General features: G+C 41.8%; 1 protein-coding gene across 4 annotated transcripts in view; it reads right to left on the bottom strand.

Annotated features, from left to right (window-relative positions):
• Nucleotides 1–17252: 17252 nt before the first annotated feature.
• Nucleotides 17253–26371, bottom strand: part of LOC110506450 (inhibitory synaptic factor 1) — a 47586-nt gene continuing 38467 nt past the window's right edge. For all 4 annotated transcript variants that reach the window (XM_090222227.1, XM_036963882.2, XM_036963881.2 and 1 more), the window contains one exon: nucleotides 17253–18665. In XM_090222227.1, coding sequence (XP_090078353.1) covers nucleotides 17820–18665 — 846 coding nt within the window. In that variant the 3' untranslated portion in view covers nucleotides 17253–17819. The remainder of the gene's footprint in view (nucleotides 18666–26371) is intronic.

Here is a 26371-nt window from a genome sequence, read left to right as displayed (position 1 = left end):
GACCCCTCCACTATGGTGACTGAGGCAGTTGCTACTATCAGAAAGGAAGTTGCTGTTGCAAAGAGAGATCAAGAATGAGGCTGGGACCTTTTTGCATGGATAAAAACTAGCATGGGGATCTTTGGAACTCTCGCGTTGCAGTGTCTCCTGGTGCTGGTTGGATTCCTTTTGCTGTCCTTCTGTCTGTTCTCATGCCTGGCGGCCTTCGTGAGGAGATTGTGTCAAACAGCGATATCTCCTTCCCACCAGACGGTCATGACAGTGGTGAACTTAAATAACCTGACTGATCTCACCACTGCCTCCCCCTTCATTGGGGATGCAGATTGCCCTATGGGAGACGATAGTGCCCCATCCCTACGCCCCTCCTTTTTTCCCAGATTATTTTTATTAAGTTATCCTTCAAGAGTTCCATTTAAATTACCCCTTTTTGTGTAAAAATGTCCATTTTCAACAGCTCAGATATATCATGTATGGTGATTGGTTTCCATAGTATCAAAGGTGGAATTGTGGTGGCAGAATTTGGGGGGTAAGCTAAATTGGAACTCTTGAATGTTGTATTCTGTCCTTGCATGAACTGCATCTCATAGACTCTGATATCTGTCTGCACCCTAAGCACAAGGCCATTGTTTTCTGTAACTGTTGCTTGCTTAAAAAAAACGGTTGTGGAACCACTATCTGTATTCTGAGTTCTTCCCTGGCTACTCCCAGAGACAGACCTCCCTAGCAATTACTTGATTAAAGGTTTAGTATTATACTCATAGTCTTTGCCTACTCTTTCGATAAGATTTCCACAACAGTGAGAAAAACATCTATTTCATTCATTTTGAATTCCAACAAATTGCTGGATAAGTCAAGGGGTTTGAATACTTTCTGGAGGCACTGTACGTGTGTCATACGTTGGCGTCAGCCATCACAGTATATTGCCTTCTCGCTCCCTTTATGTAGCTTTGTATCACCTGACATGACTGTCCATACTCTACTAACATACCGTACATGTACTACATGGAGGGAGAAAAACAGACTGAAATGCTCGCTAACTGACGTTACCAGAGATGAATTGTGCAATAGACGACCCACTGTAAAAAATTATCTCTTCCACTGCGGCTGCCTCTCTCACTCATGATGTCATGGCTAAATGAAGTTCCCCACAGTGACAGGCGCTTTGGGGACCACTGGGGCTGACATATGATACCTTAGCTGAACATTCCACTCAGAGGTGACCTCAGCATTTGAGGGGTTAATAGTCCAGGCCAGAGCCTGGTGCTTTCCTGCTTGTTCAAAGCTGATTGATATGTTGATTTTGCAATAGTTAGTTGACATGGGCTGATTTAGATGATTTTGGGCCGTTTGTTAATTGACAGTGAATAGCTCATGAAAATTTGACATGGAGACCTGTGTTCGCTGACCCTTGGAAACAAAGTGCTGGTTACAGATGAAATGGGGCGTCCGCCCAAGCTATTACATCACCTTCCACTGATGACACCACTCCAGATTGGCTGGAGGTTGGTAATGGATGTGCTGTGAGTCACACAAACCCTTCCAAACTGATAATGGCTTTGAGAAGGACAAAAAATATGTCTTATCTGAAACTCCATTTGGCAAACGTTGGGAGTATCAGATAAAAAAAAAGGAGAGAAAGAGGAGAAAAACACTTTATGATGAAAGGGCATTAATGATGTTTTGCATGGAGGCTTCGAATATATAATGCTTAGCAGATTTACATTTTCAGATGGATTTTGGAACCGGGCTACAAAGACATGCAATTGTGTTTAGTTGATTTCATGTATAGCCTGTGGTTCTGTGGGTGTTAAAACATATTATAAGAGAGAGAGAGAGATAAGGCTCACTCTTTTATTAATGTTGTGACCGTTGTTCTCTGAGGAACAATCTGACCCTGGGCCTGTGTGGAGTCACAATGCTGGCGGTGTAGATGAACAGCTGTGCTTGTTCAGAGAACAGAGAGCGTTATCAAAATCATATTTACACCTGGGCAGTGGGCGGCCCTCTCCATTTAAGTGGTCTTAATTTCCCTGCCATTTGAATGAATGTCAGAAAAGCTCGCTGCATAACACTACTCTCCATGAATGGAATGTCTACCTAGCTGGAACAGCTGGCACAGAGTGCTTATCAATGTGCCACAGCTGATTACGCCCGGGCCTCCGTCGATCTCCTCTTGCCTTTTTCAAAAGCGTTGGAAAGGAGGATAGGCGGATGGTTCCCGCCACGTCCCCATCTCTGAAATAGGCAGCACATTTGTCTCCCCACCATGCTATCAAATTCAGGCAGCTAGCCCAGGCTGGGAGGCTGAGAGGAGAGGGCTATCATGGAGTGGGTATCTGATCATGGAGCATGACACAATTAATGATAAAGTTGCTGAGGAGTGGGGCCAAGAAGCATAGAGGAAATGACTTAATCTTGCGGTGTGGGGGGACTAAAGTCAGATGGTCAGTAGTGAGACGCCCCTCCAGGGAGCACCCCCCGCCCTGGACATGTCCATAAAATGTATGAAAAATTATTAGGCTGTGACTAATTGCCCGTTTAGTGTCGCAGAAAGTTGTTAAACAGACCATTGGCTTTTAATACCTAAAGTAAGGAATGGGATTAATTAAGCAGAAATGTATTCTTCTAGCCTGCCAAGTACCTTTCTCTACACTCTCTAAAAACACTGTGTGATGGGGCTCCTCAGACCGGACCTTGGGGAAATAGCTGGTAATGGTCTGAGAATGGATCTCCACTCTCAATTCACCAGTCCAGTCAGGGTGAGGGGATGAATGAGGGCAATAAGTACATGAGCCTCTGACACTAAAACGGTAGAGGAAGCAGAAAATGAAAGTGGAAGTGAAGGATGTAGGATATATTACTATCCAGTTCCTGTTCCTGTTCCCTATAATCATAATCCATACATTTTGATAGGAGAGAAAAGAGAACATGATGCACAGAACTGCTTCAAAGAGACAGGCCTGAAATGAACAGTGACTACTTAGAAGAGCATTTTACAGCATGTAAAAATGAACACTGGACAGCTAGGCTAAGATATATTGTAGAGTATATGAGTATTTTATTTGGCATTAAACCCAGGTCAGAACATCATGGTGAGAACCTTATGAATTAGACCCAGCTAGCGCATAACATTCTAAGAACCATATTTTTCTTGGTGGGTATTTCAGTACTTCAGCATAACGTTTTCTACAGGTTTCCTCATGGTTCTATCCTGTTGTGTTCCGGTCGAAATGGACCGATTTACAAGTTCTCTCTTTGAAAAATCTAGTTAATTTAATATGATTGTCATAAGGCTCAATGACTTTGAACACACAAAATACATTTGAATGATTTTCATAACATTTGGGTGTTTTATTTAACTTAGGTACACTTGTGGTGTACACACACACACACACACACACACACACACACACACACACACACACACACACACACACACACACACACACACACACACACACACCTTACTCCCCTTCTTGGCTTCCATGGCAACCCCCACGGGAACCTTTCCCCAATAGAATGTTTCCCACACGGGAACCACACCTGTTGGCATTCTCACTAACAATCGCAACACTGTTTCAATAATATATAGAACTTTTCTCGCAGCTCTGGTATAGAAAGCTTTTTTGAGGCCTTGCTCACAATTCATTCTGTGGCAGCACAATGACCAAACAATGTACTGTATGTGAGGCTCTTGATCATATCTTTGATCATGACACTGGTGAGGAGGTGAGAGGCCAGAAAACTGACAGTGAAGATGCATTAGAGGAGGAAGTGTCAGAAGTTGAAGACAACACAGAATATGATCCAGACCAAGAGACAACCGATCTGGAACTATCCAGTAATGAGGACGAGGGCCCTGCTGAGGTTGTTGTTACATTCCGGCCAAAGAATGGGGATATGTCTTGGTCTTCATCCCCACCTAAGAGGAGAGGTCGGCTGTCGGCTGAAAATGTTATCAGGATGACCCCAGGGCCAACGAGATACGCCATATCCGGGGGGCGATGACATGAAATCCTGCTTCAAACTGTTCCTGACAGAGTCAATCGAAACTGTAGTGATAAACATGACGAACTTGGAGGGGAGACGCGATTACAAAGACAACTGGAAGGAGGTAGACCGGACAGACGTCCAAGCATGCGTGGGTCTCTTGATTTTGTCTGGTGTGTACAGATCCAGAAACGAATCAACCACCAGTTTATGGGATGCAGAGTCTGGTAGGGCAATTTTTCGTGCCACTATGTCACTCCAGACATTTCATGTGTTGTCACGAATGATTCGCTTCAACAACCGTGATACAAGACCAGGCCTGTGTCAACAAGACAAGCTGGCACCGATCAGAGAGGTTTCGCACAAGTGGGTGGAGCGCCTGCCAGTCATCTACAACCCAAGTCCAGTCATCACAGTGGATGAGTGTCTGGTCGCTTTTAGGGGACACTACCCATTCAAACAGTACATGCCAAGCAAACTGTCTAAATATGGAATGAAGATATGGGCTGCATGTGATGCCAGGACAAGTTATGCCTGGAACCTGCTGACGGTGTTCCCGAAAGGAACCAGGGAGAGCGGGTGGTCCTGGAAATGACTGCAGGTCTCCAGGGGCACAACATAACATGTGACAATTTCTGCAATTTCTGCTCTTGGTCAGGAGCTGCTCCAAAAAAAACGACCATGGTGGGTGGGGACTGTCAGAAGGTACAAGCCTGAGTTGCCCACTGCTTTACTCACTACCAAGGACAGGGATCGTTTTTCCTCTAAATCTGCCTCCACCGATACACAGATTCGTGTGTCCTACTGCCCGAAGAAAAAGAGGAATGTGCTCCTGATGACAACTCTGCACAGTGATGCCTCTGTGAGTATCAGGGAGGACAGGAAGCCCAACGCTGTCCTGGATTACAACAGGAACAAAGAGGGAATTGACAACCTTGATGAGGTATGTGTACTTTTTCTTCTATTACCAGATTGTTTTATCTGCATCATAAAAATGAGACCTGTTGTTGTTTGGTGAAATGCTTATTGAATTTGTGAACAATATGGAGGCAATTCTATTCATTTGAATATGTAAATATGTTTCCGATGTGATAAATTAAAACAACGCTTTGATGCAATTTTTCACGTTACTATGCAAGCCATGAAGTATCACTTGTATGCACTCATTATTTTATTTACCGATTGTTGCACTTTTGCAGGTTACTGTCACATACTCTTGTAAGAGGATGACGACACGTTGGTTTGCACATGGTGTTCTTCAATATCCTAGATGTGTCGGCCTACAATGCGTTTGTGGTGTGGATGGAGGTGATTTCAGGCTGGAAGCAGGGGAAATTCTTCAAGAGGAGACTATTCCTAGAAGAGTTGGGGAAAGCCATGGTGGCACCCCTCATTCAAAGGCACAAACACCTTCCTCCAACACCATCCTCTGCTGGATTGGTTAGAGATATACAAGGGCCAGAAGCAAGATCTACGGCCGCCAGAGACAGAAGAGACAAAAATGTAACCACCATTGATTGACAAATTGTGAACATTTTCATGTTTTGGTTATTGTTGGTAATACTGTTATTGTTACTGTTGTTATTTAATGTGTTCAGCCATTAATTTTATAATATGGTAAAGTTTTCATATGTTGTTTTGGGCATGTCCTTTCTTTACTAATAAAATCATACCGGTCAGTTTTGACCGGGAACACAACAGATGTTATTTTGTGCCACTTAAAAAAAATGTTTGAAATGGTTTCAAAACAAATGTCCTTGTTAAACTTTGACACAAGTAGTATGTGATAAATAGCACAATATGTTTAATCTGAGTATTTGTTATAGTCAAAATAATCCATACATTATGCTTTTTTACTCAAAAACTGTCATCTTTGTTTTCTTTATTATTTTGGTTAGGTCAGGGTGTGTTGAGGTTGGTACGTGTGTTTTGTCTAGGGTTTTTGTATATCTATGGGGTTTTGGTATGTCTAGGTAAATGTAGGTCTATGGTGGCCTGAATTGTTTCCCAATCAGAGGAAGCTGTTTATCGTTGTCTCTGATTGGGGATCCTATTTAGGTTGCCATTTTCCATTTTGGTTTTGTGGGTTATTGTCTATGTGTAGTTGCCTGTCAGCACTCGTGTTGTATAGCGTCATGGTCGTTTTGGTGTTAGTTTGTTTAGTGTTCTTTGTGTAATAAAATAATAATGTATTCGTATCACGCTGCGCCTTGGTCTCCTCGTTATGACGAACGTGACAAAAACGAGTTGTATGAGCTCAGGTCAATGAGGCCTACAAGCCATAAATAGCGAATAGAAGTTCAAAACTTGTAATGTTCACAAGAACGTAAGTTGCTAAAAATATCTAACACAACGTTAGGTGATAAAATATGTATTATTATGGATTTATAATCATCTATAATGGGGTGGTCATTTTGGACCGGGAACACAATATTAATTAACATGAAACGAACACAACAGGAGGGTTAAAGTCATGTTCTCAGAACGTTCAGAGAACGTTAAGAAACAATGTTCTTCTGTGGGAATTTTAGTACTTCAGCATAATGTTTTCTTCAGGTTTCATCAAGGAGTGGGCATCTGATCTATTTAAAGTTATATTCTCAAAACATTAAGAAAACTTTACATAAAAACCACAAGAAAAAGTAACATTCAAAGATAGTTCAAAGAATGGTATTTAAAAAATGTAACTATAGATTACATTCTTAGCAACAACAAAACTCTCTCTATCCTCTATCTTGTTAAGTGTGATCTTAATGAGTACTTGTCTTCATTGAAATCGGGCCTGTTTGAATGGACAAAAATTAACAGCTTTGTATGAGTTTTAAAAAATATGCAGTGCTGGCACATTCCTTGTGGCACAGTGGACTAATTACATGATTAGGGACTAGAAAATCACAGGTTCAAATCTCACTGATGCTTTAAAAACAAATCTTATCCCAGAGAGGATAAAAATAAATCTGCTTGCATGATTAATGCCTATTCAAACTCATTTCCATGTGTCCTATCTGTGCTTGGAGTGCAAAACAGTTAACCTAAGCTAGCAGTCTTATTGAAACATGTTCTCAGAATGTTATTTCATTACCTTCAAATATAGAATTTCCATTCTCACAATGTTGTTAAAACTTTCAGGGAACCATAGTACATTTTTCTCAAAACCTCCCTGCAACCAAAAACTCTACATTCCCAGAAAAGGTGAAATTTTCACTCCCGTTCTCAGAATGTTTAAAAAACTTGAAGTTGTACCGGTCAGGAAGCATATGGCCTCGTTCCAAGAACCAGTGGGAAACAGAAAACGTACATTCCCTCAACCTCCAAGGAGCCAAACGTGCTAGCTGGGGAGACACAAAAAAGGACAAGGTCTGGACAGCACTTGTGCCAGTTGATTTAAATTGGGTATTTGTCATCGCTCAAACTCAGAACTTCTTGCCAAAAGGCTAATAAAATTTTACTCTGCCTAAAAGTGCTGCCAGTCTTTCATTCGTTTTGTGATTTGATGTTAGTCTATAGTCTTTATCCTTACAGTGAAGCACTTTAGGAGAATTTTAGTGCAAGCTCTGTTTTTGCTCTTGTGGTGTTGTTGTTGACCTTGCAGTTTCTTCAGCCTCACACTCTGACAGCTCGCCTTTGGTCTTTTTTCATACTTTATTTGTATATGTTGTAGACTCTGCCTTAAATATTCCCTTTTCTTCCCACAAACTGCCAGTGACAGTTTTGTGACACATTCAGAGAGGAATAAAGCTTTAAATGGCACAGTAAACCATTACCCAAAGTGAATGTTCCACTGTGTCAAAAACACTTTGCCTCTGTTTTAAAACCACTATAGACGGACTTATGAAGAATTTGAAGGATTGTAAGTCTTGTTTGAATGCTTGATTGTTAAGTGTCTATTGCACGTAAAACAATAATTGATCTAATTGCTCCGTGTTGCTTGGCATCTAGTGAGGTTGGCCTCTCCCTGCCTCTCTCTGTGCAGCTGGTAAATCCTAGCTGGAGACATGGGAGATCAGTCAGCCTGGAGATTTACACCTGACATGCTCTTAAACCCCCTGGCCTAACACTGAGGGTGGCAGAGGGCTTGATGCCAAACACCAAGCCTACCCAGACCCACAGAGCAATTTAACTGCTGTGTTTGATAGGTTTTATAGGTGCATCAGGCTCAGGCTGAGACTGATGCTGGGGCACCGCACTGAGCGAGGACACAAGCAAAAGAGAGCATTGATTGACCAATTCACTAGAACACACTTTTGAAAAGGTGCCAATACGCCCTAACTTACAGCTGCTCTCTGAATGCCTTTCCCTAAGGTGACATTCAGGCTAAAGCACTATAGTACAGTGCTGGGAGTGGAGACCATGTTGATCGTATTAAAATCAGGGGCATTTTACAGTGTATTTTATGATACGATTAGCATGTCACTACTACTCTGAACTAGACGGGTATATGGCGGTATCAGTATTGTCTGGCTGCTGACTCAGGATAGGTCGATGCCTCTGAGTCTTCAAATGTCACTGGTGCTCAGTGGCTAATTATGAAAGAAACGTAGTATACATTATTTCTTTGTTTTTTCGTCCCGCTCTATTGAAGCAAGATGACTTAATGAAATCTCACAGCTATTCATCTTTAGACATACAGGGTACCTCTGAGCGACTTTGTCAGCAAGCCACCCAGAGAGTGCGAGCCGGAACCTGACATTTGACTAATTGCTCTCATTTGAGAATGATCACTGCTCTGATGTATTGGCGATGCACAGCAGCGACAACACAACACACAGGAACCCCTGTCAGGCTGGTGACCTGCTTCACTCCTTGAATCCATTAGGAATGGCTAATACCACCAAATTACACCAATAAAGAACTGCATTAATTAGATAGGAAAAGAGCATAAGAGGTGAATAGAATGGAAGGGGGCCCTACTGGTGGCCCCCCAGGTTGGCAGTAATTATTGCAATTGGTTATTTACCAAAGCCCCATATACTACCCACCACCGTGACCTATACGCTCTCGTTGGCTGGCCCTCGCTTCATACTCGTCGCCAAACCCACTGGCTCCAGGTCATCTACAAGACCCTGCTAGGTAAAGTCCCCCCTTATCTCAGCTCGCTGGTCACCATAGCAGCACCCACCTGTAGCACGCACTCCAGCAGGTATATCTCTCTTGTCACCCCCAAAACCAATTCCCCCTTTGGCCGCCTCTCCTTACAGTTCCCTGCTGCCAATGACTGGAACGAACTACAAAAATCTCTGAAACTGGAAACACTTATTTCCCTCACTAGCTTTAAGCACCAGCTGTCAGAGCAGCTCACAGATTACTGCACATGTACATAGCTCATCTATAATTTAGCCCAAACAACTACCTCTTCCCCTACTGTATTTATTTATTTATTTTGCTCCTTTGCACCCCATTATTTATATTTCTACTTTGCACATTCTTCCACTGCAAATCTACCATTCCAGTGTTTTACTTGCTATATTGTATTTACTTCGCCACAATGGCCTTTTTCTTTTGCCTTTACCTCCCTTATCTCACCTCATTTACTCATATTGTATATACATATACAGAAAGTATTCGGCCCCCTTGAACTTTGCGACCTTTTGCCACATTTCAGGCTTCAAACATAAAGCTATACAACTGTATTTTTTTGTGAAGTATGAACAACAAGTGGGACACAATCATGAAGTGGAACGACATTTATTGGATATTTCAAACTTTTTTAACAAATCAAAAACTGAAAAATTGGGCGTGCAAAATTATTCAGCCCCCTTAAGTTAATACTTTGTAGCGCCACCTTTTGCTGCGATTACAGCTGTAAGTCGCTTAGGGTATGTCTCTATCAGTTTTGCACATCGAGAGACTGAAATGTTTTCCCATTCCTCCTTGCAAAACAGCTCGAGCTCAGTGAGGTTGGATGGAGAGCATTTGTGAACAGCAGTTTTCAGTTCTTTCCAGAGATTCTCGATTGGATTCAGGTCTGGACTTTGACTTGGCCATTCTAACACCTGGATATGTTTATTTTTGAACCATTCCATTGTAGATTTTGCTTTATGTTTTGGATCATTGTCTTGTTGGAAGACAAATCTCCGTCCCAGTCTCAGGTCTTTTGCAGACTCCATCAGGTTTTCTTCCAGAATGGTCCTGTATTTGGCGTCATCCATCTTCCCATCAATTTTAACCATCTTCCCTGTCCCTGCTGAAGAAAAGCAGGCCCAAACCATGATGCTGCCACCACCATGTTTGACAGTGGGGATGGTGTGTTCAGCTGTGTTGCTTTTACGCCAAACATAACGTTTTGCATTGTTGCCAAAAAGTTCAATTTTGGTTTCATCTGACCAGAGCACCTTCCACATGTTTGGTGTGTCTCCCAGGTGGCTTGTGGCAAACTTTAAACAACACTTTTTATGGATATCTTTAAGAAATGGCTTTCTTCTTGCCACTCTTCCATAAAGGCCAGATTTGTGCAATATACGACTGATTGTTGTCCTATTGACAGAGTCTCCCATCTCAGCTGTAGATCTCTGCAGTTCATCCAGAGTGATCATGGGCCTCTTGGCTGCATCTCTGATCAGTCTTCTCCTTGTATGAGCTGAAAGTTTAGAGGGACGGCCAGGTCTTGGTAGATTTGCAGTGGTCTGATACACCTTCCATTTCAATATTATCGCTTGCACAGTGCTCCTTGGGATGTTTAAAGCTTGGGAAATATTTTTGTATCCAAATCCGGCTTTAAACTTCTTCACAACAGTATCTCGGACCTGCCTAGTGTGTTCCTTGTTCTTCATGATGCTCTCTGCGCTTTTAACGGACCTCTGAGACTATCACAGTGCAGGTGCATTTATACGGAGACTTGATTACACACAGGTGGATTGTATTTATCATCATTAGTCATTTAGGTCAACATTGGATCATTCAGAGATCCTCACTGAACTTCTGGAGAGAGTTTGCTGCACTGAAAGTAAAGGGGCTGAATAATTTTGCACGCCCAATTTTTCAGTTTTTGATTTGTTAAAAAAGTTTGAAATATCCAATAAATGTCGTTCCACTTCATGATTATGTCCCACTTGTTGTTGATTCTTCACAAAAAAATACAGTTTTATATCTTTATGTTTAAAGCCTGAAATGTGGCAAAAGGTCGCAAAGTTCAAGGGGGCCGAATACTTTCGCAAGGCACTGTAGACTTATTTTGCTATTGTATTATTGACTGTATGTTTGTTTTACTCCATGTGTAACTCTGTGTTGTTGTATGTGTCAAACTGCTTTGCTTTTTCTTGGCCAGGTCGCAATTGTAAATGAGAACTTGTTCTCAACTTGCCTACCTGGTTAAATAAATGTGAAATGAATAAAATAAAATAAAGATTTCAGGGAGATTCTCATTGGAGCTCAGACTTGTCTCTGTGTGTATCAATGAAGGGCGAGGCTAATCCATACAAGAATCATTCATCTCCTGCAACATCTGTTATTGCAGAATACTCAGCTATACATCACCCTTCTTTATCTCTCCTTCTCTCCTCCTCTGTCCTAGCCCTGTTTGAGTGACTCTTACCTGTCCTTGGCCCCCTGTCGATCACTTTATTTTTGATGAAGACCTCAATGATGGCCTCCAGAACTAGAATGGAGGACACATTAAAGTTAGAGGAGGCAGTAAAATAAATGATGTGCTATAGAGAGGGGTGTACAGGAAAACATTTAAGTAAGAGATGGGGAAAGCCGTCTCCTTGAAGGTGAACATAAGGGCCACTTGGGGAGTGCTTTGTACATAGCATCTGTCTTCATCATCATTTAACTCTTGTTTGCTGGTTTTACTAAACTGTCAGAAACACTCTGCCCTCCTGGCCTTTACCTGTAAATGCCATGAAAATGCTGACAGTCTGCCAAAGCAGAGCTCCCAGGAAAGAACTGCTGCCTGCGTCTTCTTAGAATTCTACAGTGCTTTGTCAGAATTAGAGTTGCCTACCTGCACTTACTGTAGCTGCTGCTGCACTTAGCTGGTCTGGGCATTTATATTCTGGAGTCATCTATGCCCATGGGCCTATTGAAAATTAATTCAGTAGTGGTTTTCTGTTAGTGAAATTGACTGTGTATTTAGGTCATCCAGGTCCCACTCTTTCTCATTCAGGCCTAATACAGGAAGTTACTGGAACACATTACCAGACCACCATATAGTTGTTTGAGTGTCATCTATTTCTCATCCATCTCCCGTGTTATTTAAAGTCAAGGACGTTCCATGGGGACTGTGTGTCTGTTCTTTGTTGCAGTTGTTCTGTTTTTTCATGATGTCATCATGAAACTGTCGCCCAGCTGCTGAAGAAAACGTTATGCCTGATTTCTGAGCAATTTCCTGCAATATATAACTTGTATACATCTGTATGGCTGGATAATTTAAGCAGGTACTGGGGTTTCATCAGTTGCAATCATATTTCTCCCTCTTCTCTCTCTTCTGCAAATGACTCCTCGCTTTTCTCTCTTTCTTGCTTATCCTGAATTGTAAATGCACTGCATGGGATTTTTTGGGACTCGTCAGTCAGAGAAGGTATCAGTAACTTTCAAACAAGAAATATATTATACCGGTGCAGTAAATGTATTCATGACTATCAATTGATTACGTGCAGATGAACTATTCAGAAAGAAACTGAAGTCAGTGCCTAGTAGAAATTCATTGCATATAGTGATTGCTTTGAGCCCATTTCATTGGGTATTATACAGTACTCAGTTGATTTTGGGGTAAAACTTTACTTGACATATCCATGTCATAGTGTGTCATAGCAGCTGACATAACTTGTCATACATAACCTGTCATAATATGGTCACAACACTGTCCTGACACATATATGTATACCTGTTGTGACATAGTGTATATTGCATTATTTTATGGCTGGTTATACAGTGACACCTACATAGTTCAGTTTCTGAGGTGTATTTGTTCAGTTCTTTGTTTTGTGGCTCTACTGCTCTACTGATGCAGTCCATCTGAATGAGTTCTGTTGGATGGGTTTTAGGTTCTGGGTCCAACATACTGTAGTGATGAGGCTGAGAGAAGCATGGTTGGGGCACCTTGTTTTTTAGAGCTCGGTCTCTCTACTCCCCCAATGCCAACTGTTGTTCTGCCATTCCACAACTGAGCTGACATGACACTTAGTAGCCTTCTTCACTTATTTTTCAATGTTGTTGTTTGTTCTGCACAAGTCACAATTTAAATCTTTATATTTTGTCATGGACAGGGTTTTAATTATTGTGTGTTAATTTAGTAGAATTGTAATCTCTCCCCCATCGCCACCACCACTATCACCACAGCCCTGCCCCATGTCCTTCATCACCTGTGAAGGTCTAATCTTATCTGTGGCTGCTCCATGGCTGTTCATTAATCACTCCGAGAGCCCATGGCCTTGTCCAGCTCCCCCTCCTCATATAAGCTCGGTCTGGGCTGGTTGGAGGGAGCCCTCCATGTATGGATCCAGTGCCCCATTGTGCCTATCAGACACATGCCCACCTTCCCACCTCCTGGTTGCTCCCCTATATGGACTCTCTGTGTGCCAACCCTGTGCCCGTGTTTATCAATCCAAAGACCCTTCATTGGTTCCATTTAATGCGCTGCTGCAGTCATTATCTGATCCGTATGTAGTATTTTCCAAGATACGGACCTAGGCAACTTTATATTGGAAAATGACCTGCCACACGGGCAGCTGTCTGATAGTAAGAGGTCTTAAGTTGAAAGCTTACCCTCTTTCCAAGCTCTTTCCAAGGCTTTTCTTCCAAACTGTAGACAATATCATACAATGATATATGAAGGGACTCTGAATTTGATGGCTGCTCACTGACACATTGCCATGTATTTGTTCTTGTTGGACCAACATTGCAGTCTCAATTATTGTCTTCTCTCGGTGAGGAGGGTCGACGTGAGTTGTGCGGTGACTGAGTGCCAAATTCAAAGATGTCACAAATTGCAATGAGTGGGCGGCAGAGGAAGATGGAGGATGGAGGGAACATAAATAGTTTGTTCTGGAAGCAGCAGGAAAGTTATGACACAGAGATTAAACAAATCGACCCTCAGTATCCCCAGCCGTTAGCCAATCTATAGTAATCAGTGTGACTGAGCTCTTCACTTCATGGAACCTCACCAATCAGCAAAGAAAACATAGATCTGTCGTCCATTTTCTTCAAGGGACCTTTAAAGAGAGTGTGTGTGTGTGTGTGTGTGTGTGTGTGTGTGTGTGTGTGTGTGTGTGTGTGTGTGTGTGTGTGTGTGTGTGTGTGTGTGTGTGTGTGTGTGTGTGTGTGTGTGTGTGTGTGAGAGAGAGAGAGAGATATCTGTGTGTGTGTAATTTCACTAGGGTGGCAAGTTAGCCAAGCGGTTAGCGCATTGGGCCAGTAACCAAAAGGTCGCTAGTTTGAATCTCCAAGCTGACAAGGTGAAAAATCTGTCGATTTGCCATGAGCAAGGTGCTTAACCCTAATTGCTCCAGGGTTATTGTTGGTAATGGCTGGCTGTGACCCCATGTTTTGAGGGTGTTTCAGGGCGAGTTGGAATATGAAAAAAACACCTTTCCAATTGACACGTGTACAATACACACGGTACATTGTAATATTAAGATCTACAGTATCACATCCAATTCAGATTGTCTTAAAATGGTCACGTCACCTATTTGCATTGTGATACATGGAGGAGATTTGTCTTACATCAGTGTAACAGTGCTAATTTGTGAGCTTGTGGTGATCATTGAAACACAAACAGTGCCCTCTGGGCAATGATTAGAGCATTGATCAGGGTGCTGCCCAGCTCTAAGATTGATCTGTTGGTCATGTCAATTCAAGTCCTATGAATTCACACACACACACACACACACACACACACACACACACACACACACACTCACACACACACACACACACACACACACACACACACACACACACAGTATTGCCATAATTCCTCACATTCATTAAGCCTCACGACAAAACAACCTCACCTGCTAGTCCAGTCAGCATTGGCATCAGTGTGCTTACATTCTTTAACCTTTGGATGCCTCCCCAGTTTGTCCAACAGCGGACCAGGAACGATGAAATGCCTTATTACAAATAAATAATGAGCCTACTGGCAAGAGAAACATTCCTAATGTTTTGTCCAAATAACTAGCATTCATCGTCAATGATAATGTATTCCGCTCCAGTGCCAAACGACTATATACTTACAGCCAGGGGTGATTTCATCATGGATATGATTTTAAAAAAGACTAAAAGGTCAAATTCCCTCCCTATAAATGAAATGTCCCGGGGCAGTATAGGCACAATAAGGGCTTAGTTTGTTTTGGTCTGATTGATGCTTTTTCTGTGCACCGCTCCAGCTTTGTTTGTTTATGCTAATGAGTGTGATGACCTGTTGGTGTTCCGTCTAGCAGGGAAATGGCAGCCGATGCTGCGGGAGTCATCCATTGATCTCTGTTCAATGCATCTTTCTCATAGACAGACACAGACTGTTTCCTGGATTAACAGAGCAAGACGGAATGAGAATGTGAAAGCGTGCCACAAGACAAGTACATCCCTGCTGCTTAAATAATTTATACATGATTCCATCCAATCCGTTTTGTCTCAGCATCACATTTGAAATGATCGTTTCACCGATTGAAGAGGCTAATTTTGTTTCTCACTCATCACCAAGATGTCTATGCCTGTTGCCAAGTGGGTTTGAAATGTATCCCGACCTAAAGTGGAGGTTTCCCATTGAGAGAAACTGCTGTGTTTATACTGTATGCTGTGGTTATCACCTTCCTTTAGTGCAGTGCGTGTCAGCTGATATTGGGTTTAGAGTAAAGACATAGGCCTACTACTGTCTGCACCTCTAATTTTCTCAGTCAAAACCCACAACCACAATCTCTGTACGTGTGTGAGCTTGGACAAAATACCTATGCATTCTTGCTGGACTCAGACTAACTGATAAATATTTTTGCATTGCATTATGCAAATTATAATTTTTGACCTTAACTTGCAGTCACTCAAAGTATTCTCAGCTGATTCACCAAATGCAGGGAGGGCACTTGTATGCCAAATACTGAATTAATGCATACTTCTTTTAATTGACTTTTTGTCAGAGTGTATTATAATGGGTAAGCATTTTAAAATAGCATGACATTGTTTCCCTTATCTTGTATTATTACGCTGCATTACTCACAGTCTGTTAGGTGTTGCAAATTGAAGTTCAACTTTCACTTGTTCACCAGCACAGCACTGAGACTAGAGGCATGACCATGTTTCACCTAGCAGGGGACCAGTCTAGATACCGAGCAAAGTATTTGGTTTTGACACAGGCTATGCTTCCTTTACTCCAGCCTGCAGATCAATAATCTGCCTTTCTTTAGTAGGAAAACATTATAGATGTGTTCATTATGTGCATTTTAACAAAAATATATTGAGATGTAAAATATGTGTAAAGAGTCCAACCCTGATTTCTTCTGTACTATACCCTGGGGCCCAGGGCAGTTGGGGGCCTATGTACAGTAATAGATCTATCTCTGAGAGGAGAGTTCTCTCTGGCCATCCTCAGAGACATGAGTCAGCACCTGGTGATTAGAGGGGAAATTATTGTGTTCCAAGGGTTGATTAACAACAATCTAGCAGCACATTTTCTTTGTGAGGTCAGCCCTTTACCCTGCATTCACTCAACCCCCCCTCTCTCCATCGCTCTCTTTCTCTCTGTCTGCCACCCACTCTTTCACATCCTGGCACACATTTCTTAAATGCCAACCTCTTTCTTGAAGGCTGCGTCTGTCCATGTCTGCCACTAATAGCAGAGGAAATAGATGGAGGTCTAACTGTGAGTTTTTGTTGTGGGCCCCCAGGAGCAGGGTCTGCCTGTTCAGCAGAGAGACCTCTCACAGCACTCTCTCAATCAGCCTTATTGATCAACACTGCTTTTGGCATAGTCCCTGTGAATAAAATGCTGCTCTATTGAGTCCAAATCCCTACTGGGATTCAGAATGGAGAGACATAACCTTTTGCATCTTGGCTTTGTGCACTTCTATTCAAGTCCTCACCCCTAGCAGCCTTGCTTCCTTGCAGAGAGGAACGGATAGATCAAGTGGAAATGTCACAATGTGGAGTTGGAGCACAGAATCTCACAAAAATACCTGTTTTTCTTCTTGCTTTCCACAACTACAGTTTCAGCAGCAGACCAAGAGATAAATTATTGAAATGATTAATAAAATCGAGGGCAGGTCAAACCATGTTTTTCTGGGCCTTGACTCACTTATGATGACATCAAAGAGAGAAGGAGGCTTGACTTCTGCATCTAGATACACTCCCTGTTGTTACACCAGGAACCCCCTTGACATTTGAAATAATTGGAAGATGAAAAAGACAATGTTTATACAGATTCTCAGTGTACAGAATGTGCAGTGTTTTTTAACCACATCTTAAAGAACAAGCAATATATTTTCTTGTGATTTATACTGGTGTACGAGGAGGGAAATGACCTCTTCACACTTACTTTCCGATTTCAGAACAATTTGAACTTCCTAGAAAAGTGATTGCTTGAGTCATCTCAATAAGTGTTGCAAATGATTATAAATAAGGAATCCATCCGGTCCATTTCTTAACATTAGCAGGCACTAGCCTTTTGGTCCGTCAATAACACTTTTCTCTCTGTTACTGCCTTAAGGAACTGCCTTTATCCTTTGTTTCCCTGAGCCTCAGAATGACTTTAGGTAGGTGAGTCATTTCCCATATGATGTATTTATTTAGTAATTAATATGTATTTATTTAGTTGTGTATTAATCTATGATCTATGCATTTAATATTAAATAGTACACAGTCCCTTTTCATTAGTTCTGTCGTTGTAAAGTTACTGTTTCTCAGTGGTCCTTTGTTTTCTGTTTGGCTGGAATATAGGGCAGTACAGTTTGGGTGCTTTTATCTGAAACAGTCTGTGTGCTGCTGTTCCGTAGCAGTTTTTTCCGGCAGCTCGCGGGATTGAGAAGACCCTTTCTGGGCAGCGTATGAGTCCCCGCTGCCACGTTCACTGGGAACGAGACATAAGAAGGGTCCAGACAGTTATGGAGGATGGAGTGCTCTGAGGAGGAGAGCGGTGGTGTGGGCGAGCCGGCTTGACTAGGACTGGGCTCACTGTCGTCAGTGTCTGGGGTCGCACAGCCGCCCTTCTCATCATCTCCCTCCTCTTCATCCTCCTCGTCATCATCACAGCACAGGGCATGGTATAGGATCTTGTCACTGAAGCGGACTCTCTCTCTGGTGCCGGACGTGCGGGAGGTCTTGTGGCTGTGTGTGGAGCTGGAAGCCTCTTCGCTGGCGCTGGACGAGTCTGGGGTGACTATGAGAGGTCCGTTAGGGATGGGCAGCCCCCCGTTCATTTGGGAGTAGGCTGAGGCGGTTGTGGGTGGCGGGGTCTGGGTCTGGGTGGGGATGCACCCACGCCCCGCACCCGGCTCCAGCCCTGCATCTTTGGGCTGCACCGTTGGCCCTGCTTTGTGGGCGGCGTTTGCTGCAGCGACGGAGGCCTCCAGATAGCTGCAGAACTCCCAGCTGTCTGAGAGCACGTCAGGGTTGAGGAAGTCCAGCCTGAAGGCCTCTCCTAGGCCTCTCTCGCTGCTGGACGTGCTGCTCGCTGTGGCCACTGTCCAGTCATCTGGCTCCAGGTCAAAGTCAAAGTCTGACGTCAGCTTGTCGATCTGACCCACCACCTAGAAGAGTAGAGAGAGGGTAGAACAGACATTTAGAAGATATGGTTTACATCATAATACATTAAGTTCTTGACTTAATATGCTGTTAACTATACATGAATATGCTTTCCACTATGAAGATAAATACTTCACACACCACCTGAGATAGCAAGGAGGGAGGAGCGAGAGGGGGGAGGGAACAGATAATTTGAAGTTATAGACATGTTTTTAAACACTACTTTACAATAATAGGATGTTTTAAAGTCGACTATGAAGACATACAGTGGGGTCTGAAATTATTGAAACCCTTGAACCTGTTTGGGATAGGGGGCAGCATTTTCACTTTTGGATGAATAGCGTGCCCAGAGTGAACTGCCTCCTACTCGGTCCCAGATGCTAATATATGCATGTTATTATTATTATTGGATAGAAAACACTCTGAAGTTTTTAAAACTGTTTGAGTGATGTCTGTGAGTGTAACAGAACTCATATTGCAGGCGAAAACCTGAGACAAATCTAACCAGGAAGTGGGAAATGTGAGGTTTGTAGTTTTTCAAAGTTTAGCCTACCGAATACACAGTATCTATGGGGTCAAGTTGCACTCCCTACGGCTTCCACTAGATGTCAACCATCTTTAGAAACTTGTTTCAGGCTTCTGCTATAAAGGAGGGGGGAATGGGAGCTGAATTAGTCAGTGGTCTGGCAGTGTGTTTCAGGCTCGTGACACGCGGTCCTGACAGAGTTAGCTCTCGTTCCAGTGCTTTTCTACAGACAATGGAATTCTCCGGTTGGAACCTTATTGATGATTTATGTTAAAAACATCCTAAAGATAGATTCCATACATCGTTTGACATGTTTCTACAACCTGTAATGGAAATGTTTGAGTTTTTGTCTGGACGTAGTGCTCGCGCCTCATGAAGATGGATTACTGGGCTGAACACGCTAACAACAAGTGGCTATTTGGACATAAATTATGGACTTTATGGAACTTTATGGAACAAATCAGTAATTTATTGTCGAACTGGGATTCCTGGGTGTGCATTCTGATGAAGATCATCAAAGGTAAGTTAATATTTATTATGTTATTTCTAACTTCTGTTGACTCCAACATGGCGGATATTTCTTTGGCTGGATTGGATTCTGAGCGCCGTACTCAGATTATGCTTTTTCCGTAAAGTCGTTTTGAAATCTGACACAGCGGTTGCATTAAGGAGAAGTTTATCTTTAATTCTGTGAATAACAGTTGTATCTTTTATCAATGTTTATTATGAGTATTTCTGGGATTTGATGTGGCTATCTGCAAAATCACCGGATGTTTTGGAATCAAAACATTACTGCACGTAACACGCCAATGTAAACTGAGATTTTTGGATATAAATATGCACATTATCGAACAAAATGTATTGTGTAACATGATGTCCTATGAGTGTTATCTGATGAAAATCATCAAAGGTTAGTGATTCATTTTATCTATATTTCTGCTTTTTGTGACTCCTATCTTTGGCTGGAAAATGGCTGTGTTTTTTTGACTTGGCTCTGACCTAACATAATCATATGTTGTGCTTTCGCTGTAAAGCCTTTTTGAAATCGGACATGATGGGTAGATTAACTAGAAGTGTATCTTTCATTTGTTGTATTGAACTTGTTAATGTGTGAAACTTAAATTTTTCAAAAAAAATATTTGGAATTTCACGCGCTGCCTTTTCAGCGGAATGTTGTCGAGGGGTTCCGCTAGCGGAACGCCTGCCCTAGATAGGTTTTAAGATGAGCAGAAATTACATGTTTAAAAACAATACTTATTGTCATTTTTAGAAACTTGTCAGATGATTTTTAGCAAGTAATAAAATAAATCTCAAAAAGGTATGGATAAAATGATTGACAACCCTGTTTTCAATACCTTCGATACCTCACCTTGCGAGGATAACGGCATTGAGCCTTTTTCTAAAATGTTTTATGAGTTTGTGAGCGCAGTGGGAGGGATCCTACACCATTCCACCATAAGGAATCCTTCCAGATTATTGATATATTTCGTCTGCACCTATGGACTCTGCCCTCTTCAATTCAAACCACAGATTTTAAATGGGTTTCATGTCCGGAGGCTGAGATGGCCATAGCAAAATGTTGATTTTGTGGCCAATTCACCAATTATTTATTGATTTTGTTGTGTGCTTAGGGTTATTGTCTTGCTGGAAGATCTACTTGTGGCCAAGATACAGTCTCCTGGCACAGGCAACCAGGTATTTTTATAAAATGTCCTGTACTGGGTAAAGTTCATGATGCCGTTGACCTTAACAATGGCCCTAGGAACAGTGGAAGCATAACATCAAAGATCTGCCATGAACCACCTGGTACTATACCCTGTACCTAAGAGACTGCTGCCCTATGTACAGTACATAAAATCATTGAACAATGGTCACTCTAATAATGCTTACATACTGTTTTACCCACGTTGTACTGCATTCTAGTCATGGCTCATACTATATACAGTTGAAGTCGGATGTTTACATACACCTTTCTCCAAAATTTTGATTTTCTGGATTTTTTTTCTCATTTTGTCTGTCATAGTTGAAGTGTACCTATGATGAAAATTACAGGCCTCTCTCATCTTTTTAAGTGGGAGAACTTGCACAATTGGTGGCTGACTAAATACTTTTTTTGCCCCACTGTATGTATGTGAATGGGGTGTATAGAGAGTATAGACCGTGTGTGATTTGAAAATGAGTGTACAGCAGTAGTTACAGGCCTCTCTCATCTTTTTTAAGTGGGAGAACTTGCACAATTGGTGGCTGACTAAATACTTTTTTGCCCCACTGTACATGTAAAAAAAAAAAATCCAGAGAAAATCACATTGTAGGATTTTTAATGAATTTGCAAATTATGGTGGAAAATAAGTATTTGGTCAATAACAAAAGTTTATCTCAATACTTTGTTATATACCCTTTGTTAGCAATGACAGAAGTCAAACGTTTTCTGTAAGTCTTCACAAGGTTTTCACACACTGTTGCTGGTATTTTGGCCCATTCCTCCATGCAGATCTGCTCTAGAGCAGTGATGTTTTGGGGCTGTTGCTGGGCAACACGGACTTTCAACTCCCTCCAAAGATTTTCTATGGGGTTGAGATCTGGAGACTGGCTAGGCCACTCGAGGACCTTGAAATGCTTCTTACGAAGCCACTCCTTCGTTGCCCGGGTGGTGTGTTTGGGATCATTGTCATGCTGAAAGACCCAGCCACGTTTCATCTTCAATGCCCTTGCTGATGGAAGCAGGTTTTCACTCAAAATCTCACGATACATGGCCCCATTCATTCTTTCCTTTACACGGATCAGTCGTCCTGGTCCCTTTGCAGAAAAACAGCCCCAAAGCATGATGTTTCCACCCCCATGCTTCACAGTAGGTATGGTGTTCTTTGGATGCAACTCAGCATTCTTTGTCCTCCAAACACGACGAGTTGAGTTTTTTCCAAAAAGTTATATTTTGGTTTCATCTGACCATATGACATTCTCCCAATCTTCTTCTGGATCATCCAAATGCTCTCTAGCAAACTTCAGACGGGCCTGGACATGTACAGGCTTAAGCAGGGGGACACGTCTGGCACTGCAGGATTTGAGTCCCTGGCGGCGTAGTGTGTTACTGATGGTAGGCTTTGTTACTTTGGTCCCAGCTCTCTGCAGGTCATTCACTAGGTCCCCCCGTGTGGTTCTGGGATTTTTGCTCACCGTTCTTGTGATAATTTTGACCCCACGGGGTGAGATCTTGCGTGGAGCCCCAGATCGAGGGAGATTATCAGTGGTCTTGAATGTCTTCCATTTCCTAATAATTGCTCCCACAATTGATTTCTTCAAACCAAGCTCCTTACCTATTGCAGATTCAGTCTTCCCAGCCTGGTGCAGGTCTACAATTTAGTTTCTGGTGTCCTTTGACAGCTCTTTGGTCTTGGCCATAGTGGAGTTTGGAGTGTGACTGTTTGAGGTTGTGGACAGATGTCTTTTATACTGATAACAAGTTCAAACAGGTGCCATTAATACAGGCAACGAGTGGAGGACAGAGGAGCCTCTTAAAGAAGAAGTTACAGGCCTGTGAGAGCCAGAAATCTGGCTTGTTTGTAGGTGACCAAATACTTATTTTCCACCATAATTTGCAAATAAATTCATTAAAAATCCTACAATGTGATTTTCTGGATTTTTTTTCTAATTTTGTCTGTCATAGTTGAAGTGTACCTATGATGAAAATTACAGGCCTCTCTCATCTTTTTAAGTGGGAGAACTTTCACAATTGGTGGCTGACTTAATACTTTTTTGCCCCACTGTACATGTTTTTTTATATTCCGGACTCTGACATTGCTCGTTTTGCTATTGCTCATTCTGATGTCTTAATTTATTGTTCTTTAAAAAAAATTATACATTGGGATTAGGTGTGTATTGTTATTGTATTGCTAGATATTGATGCATTGTTGGATCTAGAAACATACAGTAATCCTTGCGCTGCACCTGCGATAACAACTATAAAACTGCGGCCTCAACCAATAAACTTTGATTTGATTTTGATTTGATCTAACACCATATTTTACAGCAGGTATGGGGTTCTTTTCTGCTCATATATTCTTGTTTTGACACCAAACCCACCACTGATGTGCGTGTCTTAAGAGCTCATTGTTACATCCAACAAATGTTAACGCCTGGAGTTTGCTAAATGGCATTGGCACCTGGATTGGAACTTTGGTCAGATGACATGAAACTAGAGCTCTTTGGCATCTCACACCAGTGGTGGGTTTGGTGTCAAAATGATCATGTATAAGCAGAAAAGAACCCCATACCTACTATAAAATATGGTGGTGGATCTTTGATGTTATGGGGCTATTTGCTTCCACTGGTCCTAGGGGGTCAATAGCATCATGAACTTTATTCAGTACCAGGAGGCTACCAGGAGGTTGAAACTTGGCCACAAGTAGATCTTTCATTAAGACAATAACCTCAAACACACATCGAAATCCACAAAAAAAATGGTTAATTGGCAACAAAATCAGCATTTTGCAATGGTCATCTCAGTCTCCCGACTTGAAACCCATTGAAAACCTGTGGTTTGAGTTTAAGAGGGCAGTCCATAAGCGCAGACGAAGTATATCAAAGATCTGGAAGGATTCTGTATGGAGGAATGGTCTAAGATCCCTTCCAATGTGTTCTCCAATCTCATAAAACATTTTAGAAAAAGGCTCAGTGCCGTTATCTTCGCAAGGTGTGGTATTAAAAGGTATCAAAAACAAGGGTGTCAATTATTTTGACCCCTACCTTTTTTGAGAAAGAAAATTATCCCTTGTTATTTTAAGCGCATGCCTACAATGTAGTTCAGTATTTGTATTGTTTATTTTATACAGTCATTTTTGCTCTTTATTAAGGGTGTCAAAAATGTCAAACCCCACTTTGCATGCCACACTATGATGATTCGATTCATGAGACCTCTACATTCTACTAGTATGAAGAAAATCTACTTCACATTAAATCCACCGTAATGAAGCTTGACTTTCACCCTCTGTACAGGGAGTCAAACTAGCAGGGTAGTTTATCAACCTGGCTTGGCAAAATCAACCTCAATACTCCTCATCAGCACCCACCCACGCTGTATGAGTGTTTATGGTCTCATGAATAGAAAGCCCTTGAGCCCACAACACCATTGATTTTGTTGATTTGCTGATGGCACATAAAATTCGAGCCTCAAACACTTGACATTTGAGCACCTTAATCAACACATCGGGCTCTCATAAGCAATCTATTGTAAAATGGAAAAATGCTCAGCATTCATGTAGTTTGTAAGTGATACATTTCCCCAAACCATTCCACAATTAAGACTAGTGTTTCTCAGAACATGTGCATATGGAATTGGAACAACGTTGTTGTTGACGAGCTGAAAAAGTGTTAGCTGTACCTTGAGATATGCTGTAAATGATCCTTTTTTCCCCACCTAATTCTGCTATTTGCTATTTTCCTCTGTTCTTTCAACTGCTCATTGTGACATCAAATGAGCAGTATCAGAAAAGCAATCCCCTGTCTGCATGAGGGATTAAAACCCTAATTAATTCTTTCAGCGCAATGACTTTAAAGGAGCAATTAACAGTCCCAAAGACCTGACTACACAAATACCCTGATTAAAAACCCAGTATCATTCAGCTGATGTGCTAACTGATTGCTCAGGTGATTTCTAGTGCAAACACAGCCATTTGGCATCAAAGAGCTTCATAATCTCTGACAGATCGCGACAGGACAAAATCTTACATAAATATGTAGAGCGTCTATTTAGAAAATAGAAAAATAACAAAGCCTTGCAGTGCCCACCAACAACTGTTCACAGATGGAGGAAACAATTTTATCAGGTCTCACAGGGACTATAGGGAGGCTACAGTACATCATACAACAGAGGAGCGATGGAAGGTGTTATCATGCAATATTTTTGCAAAATGTACCGATTTGTATTATTTACAAACCCAAAGCGTTCTGTTCTTATCATAGGTCATACCGTGGTAGTGAATTCAACCATCTGCATTTGAACCAGTTTTGGAACAGCCCATCCTCATTTTCCTGATTTCTTTCTAGTATATCTAATGCACACATGTGACTTGTGTATCTGTATACTGGAAACACTTATCTCCCTCACTAGCTTTAAGCACCAGCTGTCAGAGCAGCTCACAGATTACTGCACCTGTACATAGCCCATCTATAATTTAGCCCAAACAACTACCTCTTTCCCTACTGTATTTATTTAATTTAATTTATTTATTTATTTTGCTCCTTTCACCCCATTATTTTTATTTCTACTTTGCACATTCTTCCTCTGCAAATCTACCATTCCAGGGTTTTACTTGCTATATTGTATTTACTTTGCCACCATGGCCTTTTTTTTGCCTTTACCTCCCTTATCTCACATCATTTGCTCACATCGTACTGTAGACTTGTTTCTACTGTATTATTGACTGTATATTTGTTTTACTCCATGTGTAACTCTGTGTTGTTGTATGTGTCGAACTGCTTTTGCTTTATCTTGGCCAGGTCGCAATTGTAAATGAGAACTTGTTCTCAACTTGCCTACCTGGTTAAATAAAGGTGAAATAAATAAATCAAATAAATAGGGCTTTGGGTAAACAGATTGCAAGGTTTGTGTATGGCGTGCATAGGTTTCTGTGTGGGTGTGCCAGGCCTGGCTGGGCAGCTTTGTATGCCACAGGAGCTTCAGTACCAGGGCTATGTTTTCCTCTATTAACAGTCAGCCCTGTGGGAGCAGATCCTCTGTGGGGGCACTAAGCAGCGAGCTGAATGGGTAAACCAACCTGTCTGTTGAATGATTTGCAGACTTTAAACTAATGCCGGATGATTCTCACACCCAGAGGGAATGGAATGGCTTTGTTTAGTTGATTACTCATCCTGAAAAAAAAGGGATTTAATTGAATCAATGTGTTTAGAAAAGTATGGTCTGTCAGAATCATTACACCAGTCCGCCTGAACGCCTGACACTGACCTAATTTAACTGCCTTAATTGGATATCAATTAATAAAGCACCCAATAACAGAGGCATATAATTTCCAGTCATATGTTAAATAAATCCCTTTTGTAAAAAATAAAATGGATTTGAGTACAAAAGAATGGCAAACACTGACTACCAACCAAAGCCTTTTTGACTGACACATCCACTAAGATAAGATACTTGAAAATGTTACGAATTTTGTTTTCATCTCCATGGTG

The sequence above is a fragment of the Oncorhynchus mykiss genome, chromosome 26, assembly GCF_057628025.1.
Source record: "Oncorhynchus mykiss isolate SJ-2025 chromosome 26, ASM5762802v1, whole genome shotgun sequence".
Classification (NCBI taxonomy): Eukaryota; Metazoa; Chordata; class Actinopteri; order Salmoniformes; family Salmonidae; genus Oncorhynchus; species Oncorhynchus mykiss.
The sequence above is the reverse complement of the archived record's forward strand: the minus strand, read 5'-3'. Positions and strand labels throughout refer to the sequence as shown.